This window comes from Lonchura striata, chromosome 6 (genome assembly GCF_046129695.1).
Source record: "Lonchura striata isolate bLonStr1 chromosome 6, bLonStr1.mat, whole genome shotgun sequence".
Lineage (NCBI taxonomy): Eukaryota > Metazoa > Chordata > Aves > Passeriformes > Estrildidae > Lonchura > Lonchura striata.
In genome coordinates, this window is record NC_134608.1 from 33,167,326 (window position 1) to 33,184,748 (window position 17,423).

At 38.6% G+C, this 17,423-nt stretch overlaps 1 protein-coding gene across 1 annotated transcript in view; it reads left to right on the forward strand.

Annotated features, from left to right (window-relative positions):
• Positions 1-17,423, forward strand: part of RAD51B (RAD51 paralog B) — a 350,424-nt gene that overhangs the window by 130,756 nt on the left and 202,245 nt on the right. The window contains exon 7 of the mRNA XM_021537030.2: positions 13,889-13,985. Within this exon, the coding sequence (XP_021392705.2) occupies positions 13,889-13,985 (97 nt within the window). The remainder of the gene's footprint in view (positions 1-13,888; positions 13,986-17,423) is intronic.

The window sequence follows — 17,423 nt, forward strand, 5'->3', positions numbered from 1 at the left end:
CATGGTCATCTGAAGTGTTTCATGTACTCCTCTTACAGTAGTTGTTTCAATGTTACAGGAGCTTATGAAAAAATTTAATCTCCAAGAATGGAGAGAATCTGTTTATGACACAAACCAGAATGCAAAGAAGAATACAGTCCTATACAATGCATTATTAATTCTTCCTTTTTATACTCAAAGTACTACAAGTTTTAAGGAAAATGAAGAATGAACATTGTTTGACCTTGTTCATTTGCATAAAATGTCTTCCTTTTTTTTTTGGTCCCCCCAAAATAATGCTGCACATTGGCAAGGTGGAGTTGGCAACTATCTGTATCTAGATTATCTTGTAGTCATCTAAATCTGATCCTATCTGTACAGAATTTCAGAAATAAGTTTTACAAAACTTGTAGTTTAGTACTGTCTGTGGAATTTGGGCTACTGTGACCCATTTAGGCAGTGGTCATTTTTATCAAATTGAGAAGCATTTAGATGTGTTGGTTTGCAGTGGGTCTGCATTTATTCTTGAGGCTGGCTCTTGCTATTTGTAATCAGGATAGAAACTGTGGCAAAATGAATGGCAAGTCTTTCTTGTGATGGTCATTGCAAGAACAGTTCTCAGTCTGTACTGCTGAGTGGATGGCTTCTTGCTTGGTGAGAATGGCTTTTCTATTTATGGCGTCATTCTTTCAAGTGTTCTGAAACTTGAAGCAGGCACTTTGTCTCCAAAGCAGCAGTTTTCAAGCCTCTTTGCCATGCCATATTCTAGATGTGCCAATTCTGTTCCTCCCATTTATATTTGCTGCTGTTATTCCAGGCAGTGTTCATTCCTGGAGGAAGTTTGTATTTGTTTTCTGTAAATTATGCCTTCTATTTAATTATTTGTGCCTCTTCCCCTTTCTCTTGGAAACTTCCATGCGGACACAGCTCTTGGTGAGCTGTTGCAGGCTGCAGTTTCCTCAGCAATGGTTCTTTCTTGGCTGTTGAGATGGAGTTTGGACTGAAATCTGTGTCATCACTGATGTTTTTTCCAGCCTGTTAAAAAGTCAGCTTTTACATCTGAGATGGAGTATTTTATTTAAGCACTGACCTGATCTTTCTGTGTGTGTGTTTTATCCTGTGCTTTTGCGGAGAGGAACAGAATATTTTTTTTTTGTGCTGCTTATTCTGATATATACAGCTCCTAATTGAGCCTTGTGTTTTAAAAGTAGTCCAAAGTCTGTACTTGTTGATCTTGTAACACCTTAAAGAATAACTGTTTATTTGCCTTTTACTGTCACACAAATTATCTGAGTTATCCAGTTCAGAAAATAAACTAGTATGGGGCTGATTTGAAGCTGTTCTGCATTGCTGTTATTTTGTTGTCTTTGCTGTTCTGGAACTACTCCCTGCTCTATTAAACAGCTCTTTAAACCCTCAGTAAGCTCAAGAGAGACCAAAACTTTTATCCAAGAACACAGTTCATAGCCAATATCTAAATAATAATCTGGCATCTGTAACTTTCCCTCTGTTTTAAATACAGTGCTAATACTTTACAGAATGTTGTACAACATACCAGAAGTTGAGCCATGAGGAATTTTTCCGATTTACCCTTCCCAAACTTGTAGTGAAAACCAGTGATGCTTTCACTCCCAACTCAAGCAAAGGTGAAGGATTTAAAAAAATACATCAACCCCCTGCCCCAGCCAAAAATGCCAAAAGGAAAAAAATAAAAGCCAGTGGGTTTTCTGGAGGGAAGTTTTAAGAGTTAAGTCAAGGTCAACAAGCCCATGTATAGAACCTACAGAGGTCAACTATTACTGCTAAATTGTATTTAGATGTTGCCCAGCTATTCATTGGAAGACTCTGGGAACACAGGGTGGTTTGTGGTGGTGTGCCGTGATTTTAATCACACTTCATGCACTGAGTTCAAAGCATTAGGAAAGCAAAATACCAAATCCCACAATACTCTTATGGGGTAGGCATTAAGCCTGCTTTGAAAATAGGGCACAAAGAATTTATTGTATCTGTAAGCAGTTGAAGCTACTTACTACTTAACCTTAGAACCAGGATTAGAAAACATGCAGTTGGACTTCTGCTTTCTCCTGTTCTCGCTTGAATATTAATTGAGGTGAAGAGTTAATAAGAAGAGAAAAAGTCTGAACTGATTGTTTCTCTGTGAATGTATTTATGCACAAAAGGATGAAGCTGAGCAGAGACAAATCTCTGATCATTTCACTTTGGTGTAACTCCTTTAGGATCAATAAAACTAGACTTGCAATAAATCTTACATAGTCTGGAAAAAAACCTGAGTAATATGAATAAAATTCAAAATGAGAACTTACCTTGTCAGGCTACTTTCTACAGTGAAGTGGGTATCTAATGTTCTGGAAGAGGAGATAAGTCTAAGAGGCAGCTGGAGTATAGTCTATCCATTACATGATGTTCCTTTCATGCATGGAATTTTAAGGCTTGGTAACAGCAGATAGGGATTGTTTTAAATAGAAAAACATAAGTAACTTTTTGAGGAGAAATTTATTGTAAAACAAGCTATAGTTAGCTTTAACTAGATCCAAGGAATAGCCAATTTAAAAATATCTTTATTGAATTGATAGTACTACTACTGAAAACAATTTCAGTTTTCAGCATTTCAGTGCCGCTGAAATTCCAGAATGTTTTAGGCCACAGAATTTTATTTTTTCCCCCAAATATTGGCAAGAAGAAACTTGGATGATATATGCCCCCTCTCATTTTCTCCGGGTGATATCAGATCTGACATGTTTGGAAAACAATTATACACATACATATTTGGGCATACTTTTTTTCCTGTCTCATTATAAACTAGTTTTCTATAACTAGTTGCCTTTTTATTTTAATGTGCTTTTGTGGTAGGATAATCTTACTACTATGTAACAAGTCTTGCTAAAATGCTATAGCAGTCTTCAAAGAGTGGTAATAAAACTTTGTAACACAGTCCACTACTGTGTCTTTTTTATAGGTTACATTTATTTTTTTATTTTTATTTTCTTCAGAATATCTTAGTTTATAAAATGTATTGAATATTAAAGAGGAAAAATGTCAAAGTTAATACTCTTAACTGTCTAAGTCTGCAGGTTTAGGGGACTGATAAAATATACCCAAGTAATCTTCTTTTGCAAAAAAATATTCTACTGCATTTTAGAGGTATGTTGATATATTAGAAAGCTCAAAAAGCTAGGTGGCAAAACTTCGACTTTCAGTCCAATTGGCCTAAAATATGTTGATTGTGAAAACAGTCACTGGTACAGAAGAGAAGTACTACCCAGTGTTCAGACTGGTGTGTTTTGTATTGTTGCATTTTAAGGGAGGCCGAAGCTACTGATGATTTTGTAATACTACAAATATTTCTGGCAGAGAAAGATTATTGCCTAAACTGTAGGTTAGGCTCTAAAGGTGTAAATGCAATTCGGTGTATGAAAATGTATAAAATGAAATGTTAATAGAGATCTGCAGCTTGTAGATATCTAATTAATCTAATTCATTCTCACCTGTTCTTTCATACCTTTCTGGGCACTGACTCAGAAAGAAGGGAAGCTGATAGCAACTTGAGAGGCTGTTTGTTTCAGCATCTGGGTATTTTGTTTTCTGTATGACTTCTACTTTTTACAGCCATTACAGCTATAGAGGTTTGATAGCTGAACTTTAAAATCAGCAGGAACACAGCATTCACTAAAGCAGCCATAGTTGTAGGCACAGAGTTTGTGGTCATGGGAGTGGTGCAGTGGCCGAGCCCCATCCCCAGCGGGCACAGCTGTGAGCAGCAGGTGAGCAGCACTGGCAGCAATGAGCCATGGAGGGCCCGGGCACTGCCCAACCTACACAGGGAGCAGAGGGCACACAGGGGCAGTGCATGGACATGAAGGGATAAAAGCCTGGCCTAAAGAACGAGAAGGGCAGACACCTGAAGCCTTCTGAAGTGACGCGATGTTACTCTCTATGGGCAGCCACCTGAAGCCTTCTGATGAGGTATGGTGTTACTCTGTTTGGGTTGAAGCTTTCTGAAACTGTGTGATGATACTTTGTGTAGTGTGGCCGACACAGCTGCAGTATGTGCTGCGACAGTCAGTGTCTAGTTTGTTTTGTAAAAGTTATTGGTTGTCAGGCTTCTGTGCAGTATCCCTTACTATCTTAATACTCTATAGACCTGTCAAATAGCTTGGACAAATGGGAGGATTGAGTTATATATCCAAATTCCCTGTTACTCTATACTTCAAACCTACTGACCGTTACATACACTGAAATAAAACCTACATTATTATCTAAGCATAGCCATTAGACAAGTAAAAAAATCCTTTGTCTTGAAATGTGTTCAGTGAAAGGTCATAACACAGTAAGAAAACTTTTCTAACAGGTTTGGTTAAAACATTCTGTGTTCTAACATAACCAGAGGCTAGAAAATATTTGCTCTGTTTCTGTGGTGCTGATGTTGTGCATAAAAAAGTAAACCATGTGATTGGTGGTTGCAGTTACCTGCATGTAAAGTTTAATGAATGGACAAAGGGAACAAATATTCTAGCACATCCTAGAAGTGCTTTCTGCTACTTCCACAAGATACCAAGCAGCAGTCTACACTAACACTGTTCTCCTTTTAAGAATGTTGGCATAGGGTCATGATGTGGGATAAGGTGGAGCTAGGGAAAGTGTTTTTAAAACTGTTCAGCAAAACTGTAAATTACAGTAGGCCATTGAGCTGTTTCAGTTTGTATCCAAGATTCTGTGAGTCTCCTGTGACCCATTGCCTTGAAGACTTGAAGGAACTACTTGGAAAGGATGTGATGGAATTAATGACATGAAGTTGTGCTTTATATGCTATATCGCTCTAGACCTGCATTTATATAGTAGTATAAAGGGTCTTTCTGATGGGCTTGTCAAGACATCAAAATGAAATAAAAATGCTGGTATACTAATTATCAACTTGAAATAGGCCATGAGCCCTAAGTAGACCTTGTTAGGAGTATTTAATTAGTTTAGTAATGAATAATAGACACTTCTCCAATTACATCATATTCTTATTGAGTTGTTAGGAAAAATCTAAGTATAGACAGATATAAAAAAACTCAAATATGATAAGAATTGTAAATATATATTTTGCTGGGTACACACTAGATAGTCCTGAGGTGTTCTATAGTGCCTGGGGAGAGAATGACCCTTTCCAACTTTTAACTCTGTTTTTAAAATCAGGGTTTAGAAATGGTAGTAAACATTTTTGGTAGTCAGTTTGCTTAGGGTCTGTGCATCTGTCTGTACAATAGGGGTAACAATACATTTATTCCACTAGAAGGTAGTGAGATTTAATGTCAAAGTATTTGTGTAAATCTAGGGAAATTTGAAGTGCTGGATAAAGCAGGATAGATGCATGGCAGAAGGTCTGAACACACAGGAAGTGATAGTAAAGAGCCTTCAGTCTGTTTTCATCTGCCAATGACAACTAACTAGTGCCAATAAACTTAACTAGATTTTCACTGGGAAAAAAGTGAGCATAAATTTTTACTTCCTTGCAGTCTTATGAAAGTGTAGGAGATGTCTCTCCTCTCAATCTGGAACATGCCAGTGCAGAGCTGAAATTCTGTACTACTTTGCTGGTGTTCCAGGCAACTGTTAGAGTGAAGCAGGTTTTGGCTGTAAAAGTTGCCTGTGGATTCCAGTGATTTCCTGTGAGGTATTTTGTATTTCCTCAGCCAGAGTCAGAGCAGTCTCTTACTGTGGCCCATCTCTAGCTACAAACAGGAGATTTGTAGCTAGAGATGGGCCACAGTAAAAGTTCAATTCTGAAAGGCATCGTTAAGCAGGGGCTGGAGGGGGGGTGGAGAGGAAGATCTGCTGGAACTGAACAGGGAGCTGGGGGCCCCTGGCAGGACATGCAGGCAGGTGGCCATTCCTGCTGGGGGATGCACATCCCTGCAAACAGGTCTGTCAGGCTGCTGGATGGGAAGGCCTTGCAGGCACACAAACCCTTCTCCTGGGCTGCACGGCACTGGGCTGCTGTGGTGGGGATTTTGAACGTTGTGTTTGTGTTGGCTGCGTTCCTCATTCACAGAGTAGGAAAGGCTAAAGACCTCAGGCTGTTGCTGGGTGGTAGCTATTTCAATTTGAAGGCCTGTAGCTGCCTGAGAACAGCATGCTTTTGTTTTGCTTTGTTACTTTTTTGTCTTCTGGTGGAAGTTTTAATTCATTGTGATGCTTTTTAAGCAGCTGGCAGAGATGTGAACAGACACTTCTTCAAAGGCTTATGGAATAGAATTGCATAACTTTGTACTTTTCCTCTGCAAAGCAGAGTAAGTTTGATGTAAATATAGTGGCTAGTGTCTGAAAGATACCTTGGTTTCTTCCAAGTCCTGTTTATGCCTCATGAAATCCAACAACTATAAAATCACCTCTGCTGCTATGAATTGTCTCATTGAAGGATGAAAGAGGAGAAGTTTGGGTAGAGACACCATGGCAAAACAAGAGCTGCAAGTTCTCTCTCTCCTAAGAGCTCTAATAGGATTGCAGCTAGCCAAGAATGTGTCCTGATCAACAGATCTCTAATATTTTAAAAGGTGTTAGTGAGCCTTCCAGAGAAATGTGCTTTCTTGTTTCTGTGCTGTTTAATTGCTTTTACTTTTTTCCCCTGGATTCTGATGAAAATAGGTGCAGTTGAAATTCCTCTGAGGCAGGGCCAGCACTTGTAGGAGTATACATTGCATATGGGATTAGGAAGTGGTTCTCAATAGGCTTCCAGTGGTTTATGTGTATATATCTGTTATTTAGGGAATTACGCCAACTTCTGGTAACATTGGTTGAGATGTGAATTCTAACAGCTCTTGACTTTGCCTTCAGTCAGGGTAGCTGCTATGTGTGTCTGAAAACATCCCCCTGCTTCCCTCCAGCCTGTGTATCACTGTTACCAGCCTGTTCTGTCATGTCATACAGCAAGATGGCTGTAATGGGTACTTTGTCTTTCAGCTGATTTGGGTTAGCAACAATTGTCAAATGTGGGCATTTGTGTATTGGTCATGCCTGCAGTGAAGCAGCTTTGTGCTAAAACCATTTTAGTAAAACATGCAAAGGTACTTTTGAGTATCTTAGGCCTTGATTAAACACCAGAAGTGGTGTTTGACTTTGAATATGGGAATTTCATGTATTAGAAGTTTTTTTTTTCCTTGTGATATCTGGGCTTTATAGAGTATTTGACATTATTTACATTCTTCCCCACAGAAACCTGAGCTGCTGAGGCTGGTGGCTGCTCAGTTTAGGAATACAAGACACCAAGTGGGATAAGTATTGGGTGGGTGTGGTGATTTGCTTGGATATAAGATGATAAACGGTTGCGGTTTTTTTTTTTTTCTTTGTATTTGGTTTGTGTGAGCCAAAATAGTTTGCATTTTCTAAGAATGAAAATATGTATATATATTTAATCTCTTGTCATTATAATAGTTGTGATGTAAATATGTTTAATTTGGTCCTGGAGCCCAGAGCTGTCTGACTGTGCAGAGCCTTTTTTCACTAAAAGCCAGTCTCCTGTGAGGTGAGGCCCAGTGGAGCAGTAACTGGCTTCAAGTGCTGCTGTAGCTGTAGGCACTTGACGTTCTCTCTTGAAAACTTGTGTTTTGGTTAGGAGCTCTTGGTAATTCATTCAGACCTTTCTTTTTTCTGTTTGTAACTCCATGATTTCACCAAAAATGCTCCATTTTAAGCATGTTTTATTCCTTGTGAATATTAAGAAAAAGTTCTGCTGAGGTCTTGCACAACTTTTGACAGATTTTGTGTCAAATGACCGCTGATGCTGAAGAAAATCTCCTCAAAGAAACAGAAGTTGAAGAAAAAGCAATTTCAGTGTGTAGTTTAGATGAAGGTCACGAATACTGTTAGTGTCACAGATAGTGGTAATTTAAGATTCTTCCTTGAGCAGACTGATGCCAGTCTTGGGGATCTTTAACAGGTTTTCAAGGAGAAGGCTGTGGTTCTCACAACTATTTGAAGCATGATTTTTCACCCCATTTTTCTCACTGTTCTCTTTTTCTGTTTTCAGTCTTGCTGCCAGCTCCATCCAGCTTTGTGGTATTGCTTGGTGCACTGTCCTTTATTGTTTTGAGCTATTACATGAATACCTCATTAAAAGCTCAGTTCTTCAGGGAAAGGGAGAGAGGTACCATGTCAGGGATCAGAAGGAAGATTGGCTGGGGATCAGTAAAACTTCCTTTTCTTCTCCTCCAGCATGAGGGTCATCATCCCAGCCCCACTGACTTGTCACTTGTACTTGGTGCTCGCTAGTGATGTTTCCTGGGCACAGTGAAAACCACAAAATTCATGGGCTAATACGGGTGGAGTAATGTGGGATTATTGCAAGTGTTCTTGTGCTTACTCTCCCAGCTCAATAGGAAGCCTTTAATAAGAATTTTCCTAAATAGTGTTGCATGCAAAATGGGGATTTCTGCTTCATTCTTTGTTAACAAACAGCCACTTCATGAAATAGTGTGGTTTTTTGCCTTCTGGTACATTCCAGAAGACTTTCTACCTTTGCTGGTTACTGATTGATAGTTCTGCTCTGAGCTACCTTTAATTTTGCAATAAGCTAACAAGGAGGCTGAGACCACAAGTTTACAGAAAATGGCTTATTTACTCAACTGGATTTACACGGATGACAAAGTCAGGTTTTGTAATTTCAGTGTGGTCTAGGATGGGCAGGAGGAGTACTTGAAAAATTGTACTGTATAAATAACCAAACAAAAAATAGTTTGCTTATTCTTCTGTGTGAAGTTCTTAGGCCAAGTCTCTCCCAGGACCTGCAGAGATTTTCTGCATATGCAGGAACTTTGCTGTTCCAAATAAATGGGGGCATTGTGAGTTTTAAGGGTTTTTTTTACTGTTCTAATATCTGCTGAAATCACATCAGTGGAAGGTGGCTCTGTTTTCACAACAGCATATAAAGATTTTAATAGGATATTAACATTGTTGTTGACTTCTAGATTAAATCTTAGAAGTAACAATGATCTGACTGGAACCTGAGTGCTGTTTGCCTTGAGAAATCCTTGTGTCCATTTATTTTTCCAGATATTGGCACCTATAAAAAGTGAGAAAGAAATCAGAGGAGGAAGTTCTGGGTTTTTTAACATGTCTACAATTAGGAAGTTGAAAAAGTGTTCCCACTGTCTTGTTGTGTTTATCTCTGGGTTTTCTAATTCTTCTTGCTGTCATAACACTTCTAATGGTTAGATAGGGTTATTTTGCAATCTGAGGTAGCTATGCCGCAGTCAATTAAAAGTAAAATATTTGTAAATTGTGTAGTCCATCATTTGTGTGGTATTTTAAGTAGTAGACTTCTTCCCAGAAAGGATTTTGAAATCTGAATCTGAGTGAATTTCCAAAAGAGTTGGTAATTCTGTCAGAGTTGGAAGGCTGAAGACTGTAAATTTTCATTTGTTAAATGGCTCTCTTAACCAATGGCAAAGGAATAGGCTGAAAGTTAAAGGCAGTGGTTCATTGAACTCCATGGGAAACTGCATTAAAGCACGTTTCTAGTGTTACTGAGCTGTCTAGCTGACTCTTCTTTCCCCTCTTTTAGCAGTGGAGAGTGTTTTCCATTCAGGCACAGTTGCTGACTGAAGAATCCCTACACCCTTTGTTCATCATGAAGTAGGAACAGAAAAGCAATAGCAAAACTTCCTTACTTGTTGCACATGTCAGGACATATTTGTGTATGAAGAGGTATGATGGCTTTTTGTGAGTCTTAGAGGCAGTGAAAATATTTTGTTCCATTAGTTGATGTTGGAAATAGGAGAGCCTTGTAAAATACTGGGTGTCTTTTAAATACCAAAATACGCAGTATTTTAATATATATTGTATGATAGCATCAAAATACTGTGTTGCAATATTCTCACTGTTGAGTGTTCTGCTGGAAGTTAATAAACATATGACTGGATTTGAACCTCTTGAGAGGAGGCTGTGCTTGGCTGGTAAGATGTGCGGTACTTGTCCAAAAGAACCCCAAGAGAGGCAAATTTTCCTTACCTGCTTAGCCTGAGGACCTGGCAGGTCTCCTGTGCTAAACAGGTTGAATTAATGGCAGATCTACAATGAAGAGTTGAAGAAGTGCCATTGCTAGTTCAGTGCAAAGCACTCTCTAGTAAGTCTGCTTGGACTGACAGCCCAGCTTGTTTCCAAGCACTGTTTAGCAGGTAGTTTCTCTCAAGTGTGGCACCTATCAGACTAACATAGACCATCGTTTTGGTGGTTTGTGAGAAACAGCATAATTAACATCAAAAACAGCATTTTATGTTGTGCACACATGTATGAAGCAATGTGTGAGACTCAGCTGATGCTGTCCATGCACAAATGTGATTCCTCACCAGGAAGTCACAGAGCTGTTTGGCACCAGATCTCCTTTGTTTGCCTGGGTGTTCTCTCCATATCAGACACAAGTTTAACCATTCCCTCAAGCACCTATTTGCAACTCTCTGAATATTTTTAACTGTTTCAAAATATAGCAGAATGTAATGTAAGCATGTTTTTCAGATTCATGAAGGAGACTTTGGGGAAAAATTAAAATTTCTTTAAATGTGCCACTGGAGTCATGTGATGCCAGTATTTGGGGCTTCAGGTTGAATGCCTGTAAGGACTGGTGACTGCTGAAAATGTATGGTCTCATTTAAATGGCACTTTTCACTGCCAAAGTATTCGTGACCAAAGTTTTACTCATGGAAAAATAAAACTTGGTACTTTCCAGTAAGGGCATATGGTTGAAGTTTTGAAGATGTATCTATTCAGAGGAGTTTGCTGAATCTGGATGCCTGTTTTTTCATAATTGTAGCAGAGAACAAGCTCTTTCCTTTTGTTAGTGACCCACAGCATGTTTGAGTTAGTGGGAGTTTGGAGTACTAAGTGAGGTTCAAACTGTATTATAGGAGTTGCACAAAGATACATGAAAATACATATATGTGTGTGTGTATAAATATGATAATAGGGATACCTGTACCTGATTAAATAATTTTGCAGTAGGTGAGGCTGCAGGAGTTTGACAGGGAATGTGATGCCGAGGCTTAGCTAACAGCCTCGTCTTGCGGCTGAATTCGTCTTATGGGAGAGCTGCATCTATGTTGGTTCTGCAGGGTTGGAAAAGTAGGGAATAATTTTCAATTAATTCCAAAATAAACATTCTGTATATATATGGCTTCATATGAGGAAGTGCACTTATTCAAGATAGTACTTAGATATATATTTAAGCAAATGTGTAGCTGTCAGTGAAGTCACAGAACTCAGAATATGCTTAATTTCCATCCTCAGAACAAGTCAGAGAGGGGCATTTACTTGGGTAGGACTTTGCTTTTTTAAACTGATTTTTTTTTTAAGCAGTATAGCAGGGAATCTAAGATATTAGTATTAAATAGTTACTGAAGAATATATCTGAAATGGAAATCTAAGTTCAGAGGCATAGCTTGAGTTAAGCGTAAAAGATGAAGAAGACTTTCAGTCTCACAGCTAACAGTGCTGTGGAGTTCCTGGTTAAGGAGGAATCTGGAAGAGTTAAAAAAAAAGCAGTTGCATTCTTGTTCATTTTTCTTTTGATTTTTTTTTTTTTTGAAGCCTTCAAAGTTAGTTTCCTTTGAAGGAAAGCAATATGAAATATAGTGTGCTTAGGTATTTTTTTTCTATTAAAAACATTCCTTAATCATGGTAACATTTCTTTAAAATGTGGTGCATAAATAATAAAATACGTGATGGCACAGCACAAAGATTATCTTGGCACGAGTCTGGGGTGACTGAATCACTTAGAGAGCTTGATATTTGTTAATAATGTGATCATTGCAAAGTGTGCCAATGAAAACTTCATACTTCACCAGTACATGTGAGTATAAGTTTGTTAGTGTGCTCTATTTCAGCACATTTTCTAGTGCTGGATACTATGGATATGTGTGTCTGTGGCTTTTGTGACACAGTAGAAACAAAGTGAGAATGGTTTCAAGAAGGAAAGGTCTCACATCCTTCCTTATCCCTACTGACTCTTGGCTACCTACTCCTTTCATTTGCCTTAAACTGGTTTTGATGCCCATTCAATCACAAGGATGAACTAGCTCACTAAAATGGAAGAGAAGTATCTCCTAGCAAGAAAAAAAGGAAAAATTACTTTTCTTTTCCTTTGTTAATGAATTGAATTATCCCACCTTGTAATCTTATGAGCAAGTCAGCCATCAGCGTCAGCAAGGAGTTCTGTTTACCAGACCCTTTGCTATCTGCTTTTGGGTGCTTATAATTGCACACAGAACTCTAGGGGAAACAGCAGAGTGCTGTAATGTGTTTCTTGTGTGTTTGCTGTTAGCAGTATTGCAAGTTGTACCTTAGCTGAGGTGTGTGACCAAGCAAGGCTGTTATCTACCATGTCCATGTTCACTGCAGTGATCATAAATGCCCAGTCCCAAAAGGTGCATCCTGTAGTTAAGCTGTGCAGAATGATCACAGCTAGCTCAAGTTTGTTCAGAGCTTGTAGTCAATAGCAGATGAATATCAGGGGCATCCCTATGGAGTTCTGAAGGTCTTGAACTCCTGTTGAGTAAGTGAAGATTTGACTTGCACACTTCTCAATTTAATGCTGTTGATACAGTCCATAAAGCTCTCAGGCAGCATCATGCCTGTTTGCAAGCACAGAGCTGGGTGGGCAAGCATGAGCAGTGAGGTGGAGTCTTGTAAAGGTCACATACTCCATCATACTGCTGGCACCTCGTGTCATGCTGCCTGAAGAAGACACAATACCCTGCAGCACCACCACAGTTACAATTCATTGGTCCGACACAGCTTGTGTGGGGTCTCACAATGGGAAAAGAAAGGGGAAAGTGTGTCACATCTTACTGCTGAAAGTGCTGGAAAGGAGGAAGAAGCCATGATCAGAGGGAGGGACAAGCAGTGGAGGGAAGGCAGAGAAATTCCTCTTCCTTTTAGCAATGGTAATCTGCTAATTTATTCCAGTAAATTACAGTGAAACTGCATTCAACAAAGTATAGAATTCTTTCTCCCTTTCTCCTGTGTCAAATACAGCTGAAGACAGGCCATTAATTTGAAAGAGTTTGTTTGGAGTTTGTCTGCTCTCAGTAGAAGAATCATTTTGGTTCTTTAAAAAAAAAATTGAGGTTTATGTCAGTCAGCAAAGTGGAGAACCTACTGTTATTGCAAAAAGTGTAGCTGCTTAGAGATCCAAAGCATTGCAAGATAACTGTGGCTATAGCTATGTTCTTCTCTGTGTATTTGCACTGTGTCCTTAATATTCTCTGTTACTAAAGACCAGTATGTGGTCAAAGGTGCAAGAAATTGTTCATGTCTTGTATGCATGACTATTGCTCATGCTGTCAGAGGAGAGCACTGTGGGTACTATAGTTTTGTCATCAAAATCTTGTGATCCTGTAAAACACTAAAAAGTCCCCTTTTGTAAAGATAGCCATGTAACATTTAGTACTTTTGTGCTTCAGATCAATGGGGGTGTACCCCTACCCCACTTTCCTCCATGGCACTATTTCAGCCAAAGAAAATGTCAATTGTGTGGAAATTACTTGGAAAATACATTTCCTATTTGTCTATGAAGAAAATGATGGGTTTTTGTAAGGAGCATCAAAATGTTCATGGTATATGTGCAAAAGATTAAGCTCTTCAGAGCAGTAGTTTCATTTAAGGCACCTGTATGTATCAACATACTGTTATTCAATATTTCATCTTTTTAACAATATCCCTTTTCCTCCACTTCTTGCAATTGGCTCATTCAGTTTTTGCAGGTAGTTCAGAATGTTCTGAGGACTAACTTTGCTGAAGATCAGAATAGAGGCTCATCTCGATGCTGTGCCTGGAGGATTCCAGCCCTGGGCTTCTCTCTGCCTTCCAGTAGCTACAAAAATTCATTTCCCATCCCCCTCTTCTTGTCTGTTTGCAGGTTATCTTGACGAATCAGATTACCACATCACTGAGCAGTGGCCCTGGGGTCTGGGCAGACCTGGTGTCTCCAGCTGATGATTTGTCCCTGTCTGAAGGTAAGAAATCCCTTCTATCAGAACTGAAACTCTACACAGACACAAATCCACGCTGTAACTTGAAGTCTTCTGTTGAAATTCAGAGGGCTGAGAGTCAGTTTGTCACATCTAACCTAACACAGTCTTGAAACAAAATGATTTTCCAATTTCTCTGAAAATCCATTTATAATTAAAAAGAAAGTATGTGGAGTTGCTAAAAGGATCAGACACTTCCTAAAGGCTGAGAATGTATTTTTGAGCCATGTCAGTTTCTCAGCATTGTACTATCACTCACATGCATTTAAAGCATTATTTTGTCAGTCTTCTAAAGCTGCTACAAGAGGAAATACACAGGCTAGGGTCTGCAAATTTCATCTTATCTAATGATTATTGTAGATTCCAAGGAGAAATGACTGCTCACAAAGGAAGGAAAGCAGATCCTCAGTCCTGTTCCTTGAATTGCACTTGTTTGGTTTTCAAGTACAGTGCCTCAGACTGCATCTCTCTGTTGTCTGAATGAGGATTTTTTGTGATGCCATATATTGCTTCACATCTTTGTGCTTCTGTTTTCTGCGCATGATTAGAGAAAATCACTTTTTTGAGTAATACTGAGGACTTGGTGTTCTAAGAAGAAAATATAATTCTGAATCAAGGTTTACAAAGTAATATATAATTTCAGTTTTCCCCACTTGCAAAGAATAGTCAGAGTACCCTTGTGAGGGACAGATGCAGAAAATTTATTTAGTGTTCAGTTAATGCACAGACCCACATGTCATGCAAAGCAATGCTCATCTTTCTTGCAAAGGCATGATAATTGCATGTAGACTTTCCACTTCATGTAAGATGGGTATTTCCCCTTTTTATCTCCTTGCTTCACTTTCTGGTGTTTTCTGATTAGCTTCTCTGTGTTCTGGTTGATCACACATGGTTGTCTCAAGCTTGTCTGACTTTACACAAGTACAGCTCAATGGCAAAAATAATACTAAGCAGTGGTTAAAACTGACATTATTTCTCATTTCAGTGGACAAGGGAAAGAGGTTGAAGGTAGATTTAAACAGAATGTCAGGGAGTAACTGCAGTGCAATGCCTTAACACTGATTGATGTGTTTACTTCATAATTTTGTCAACAGGAGTCTGGCAAACTATGGCCCATTAAATAATTTTGGAATTGTGCTTGTGGCTTTTATTGGTCCCACCTATTGCCAAAGTATCTCTGAAGTACATGGCTCAAATACTGCTCCCTACCTCTGACAGAAAGATTTGAAATATGGTAGCTAGATTTGGAAGATAAAGGCATAACTTTTTACCTTTATAATTTGCTTCTTGGCACAAAGTTTTTGTGCCTTGTCTTATTAAATTGTCTTGATCACAGTGCTTGTGCTTCTCCTTGTCCATTAGAATTGCTATGGATGAGCTTTCTCTGGAAAGAAAGGCACAGCTGACTCTGATGTGGGAGTAATGACAAAATATGTTTTAAGTAAAACATGTTTGTCCTGTGGCTAAAATATTTGAAGATACTTAGGAAAAACACATGGAATAGTTGAAATGTTTCTGAATTTCCCAGCACATATGAAAAATTCTCAGTGCTGTATATGAGCTGTAGTTCCAGAATATTCTAGAATCAGGGCTATGCAAGAGACAGCATTAATGATTTTTCTAGCAGTTACAGGTTTTTAATGAATCTGTCATGTTGTGCCTAAACTACCACCACTGCTTTTCACCTTTTAGCTTAAGAATGAGTTAAAATATATTGGTGCTCTGTGTTTTATTCCTTTATTGCTCTCGTTCCTTTTTTTAATTAAGGATCTGAAGTAGCAAAATGACTCAGCTTCACACTTGTCAAAAATGGAAACATTTGTTTTGCCACAGATCAAGAACAGTACAGGCATCAGCAGTGCAGGCTCCTTTGGCAATTCAAGTTTTATCAAGGGATGTAGGGCTGATAAACTCCTTCCCTTTTCTCCCTTCCCTCCTTTCTTGACTAACATTGATATGGCAATTACTTACCATGTTGTCTAATGGAAGAATACAGTGGATCTCCACGCTACAGGCTTTTCTCCCTAGGTCTGTCTTGTTTGTAAAATGGCTGCTTCTGGATTTAGTTTTTCATAATTTTTAACCTCTGCTGTCTATCTGTGAGTAAATTTTGGAGTCATTCAACATCTGATTTCCATGTTTATCTTCCTAGCAAAAGACACAGGTGTGGCCAGTGTGTTTCGGTGGGTTCTTTTAACATCATGGTGTTGACCTGTCCTGAGAAAGCTCCCCCTTAATGTATTTGGATGTTAGTGCTTGAACAGCCTGAAAGCATCAATAAACTTCTGATAATTACTTTCAGAATGCTAAATTAATTAGTCTTCTAGAGTTGGTATGATAGTAATAATACTTACTACTCATTTACAGGAAAGAGTAGTTAGGTGAGTAGCCCAAGTGCACAGGGTATATGTTGCAGAGTCAGGGATAAGAGGCCAGATTTGTGACTGGGTTCTTACCTCATTGCTCCATGTCACTCATCACCTACTAAAGCTGAATTTGAACCAGTGACCTAGATGCGAAAGGACCCATAACACATTATTAGTCCTGTTAGCAACTCAGACTGCTTGGTTTGTATATGTCTAATATGTTGTTTTAATCCTATCTGAAATCAGAGTCCCTTTACTATAAATGGTTTGCTAAAAGGGTAATCTTTCTTAGATAGAGGCAGAAATGAAAATTTCAAACTAAATGTGCTATTAGAAAGAAGTGGAATGTTATAATGTCCTTTGTTTTTGCTTCTGATTGTGCTCGAGAATTGCTTGGGTTATGTGTTAGATTAGGCAAGAAACCAAGGAAGCTGTTCATCTGATGTGTGACAGAAAGTTAATCTGATGAACAAGCTGAAAGGACATTGTCAAGCTGCTTCAGGCTCAGAGTTTGTCTTCTGTAAAGTTGTAATCTAGTGCATGAAAACTTGTGTCCTAAAAATATGTTAGATTTTTATGAGAACATTAATGGATTTATAAAAGCAATGCTGGCTGTAAAATCCCATCACTTACGTAGCAATGTAAGAATTCATGAACTGTTTGTTGGTATTTCTTGTAGGAAATGGTTATTTAATAATGGTCTAGCTAAATTCCCAGATCTGTGCATACTTCTGCTTCCAGATAGACAAAAAAATTGCATAGTTTACCACAAATAAAGTGATAAAATACTGAAGTTTCTCTACTTACTCCTTGCATTCATTTGGCCTTTACATGCTTGTCAGATTATCAATTTAAGAATTTAGGATTTATAATATTTTTCTCTAGCTCCAAAGTCCTCAGACATCTGATGCTGTCACTTCTTCCGTAGGAACCAAGCTCAGTTTTTACTTGTAACTTCACCATTTTTACATAGCCATCTCTCAAACCGTATCATCAAAGGGGATAGTCTGGCAGATGATGGTGGACGTTGTTCTTTCCCTTCCATTCTGGCTTTGTG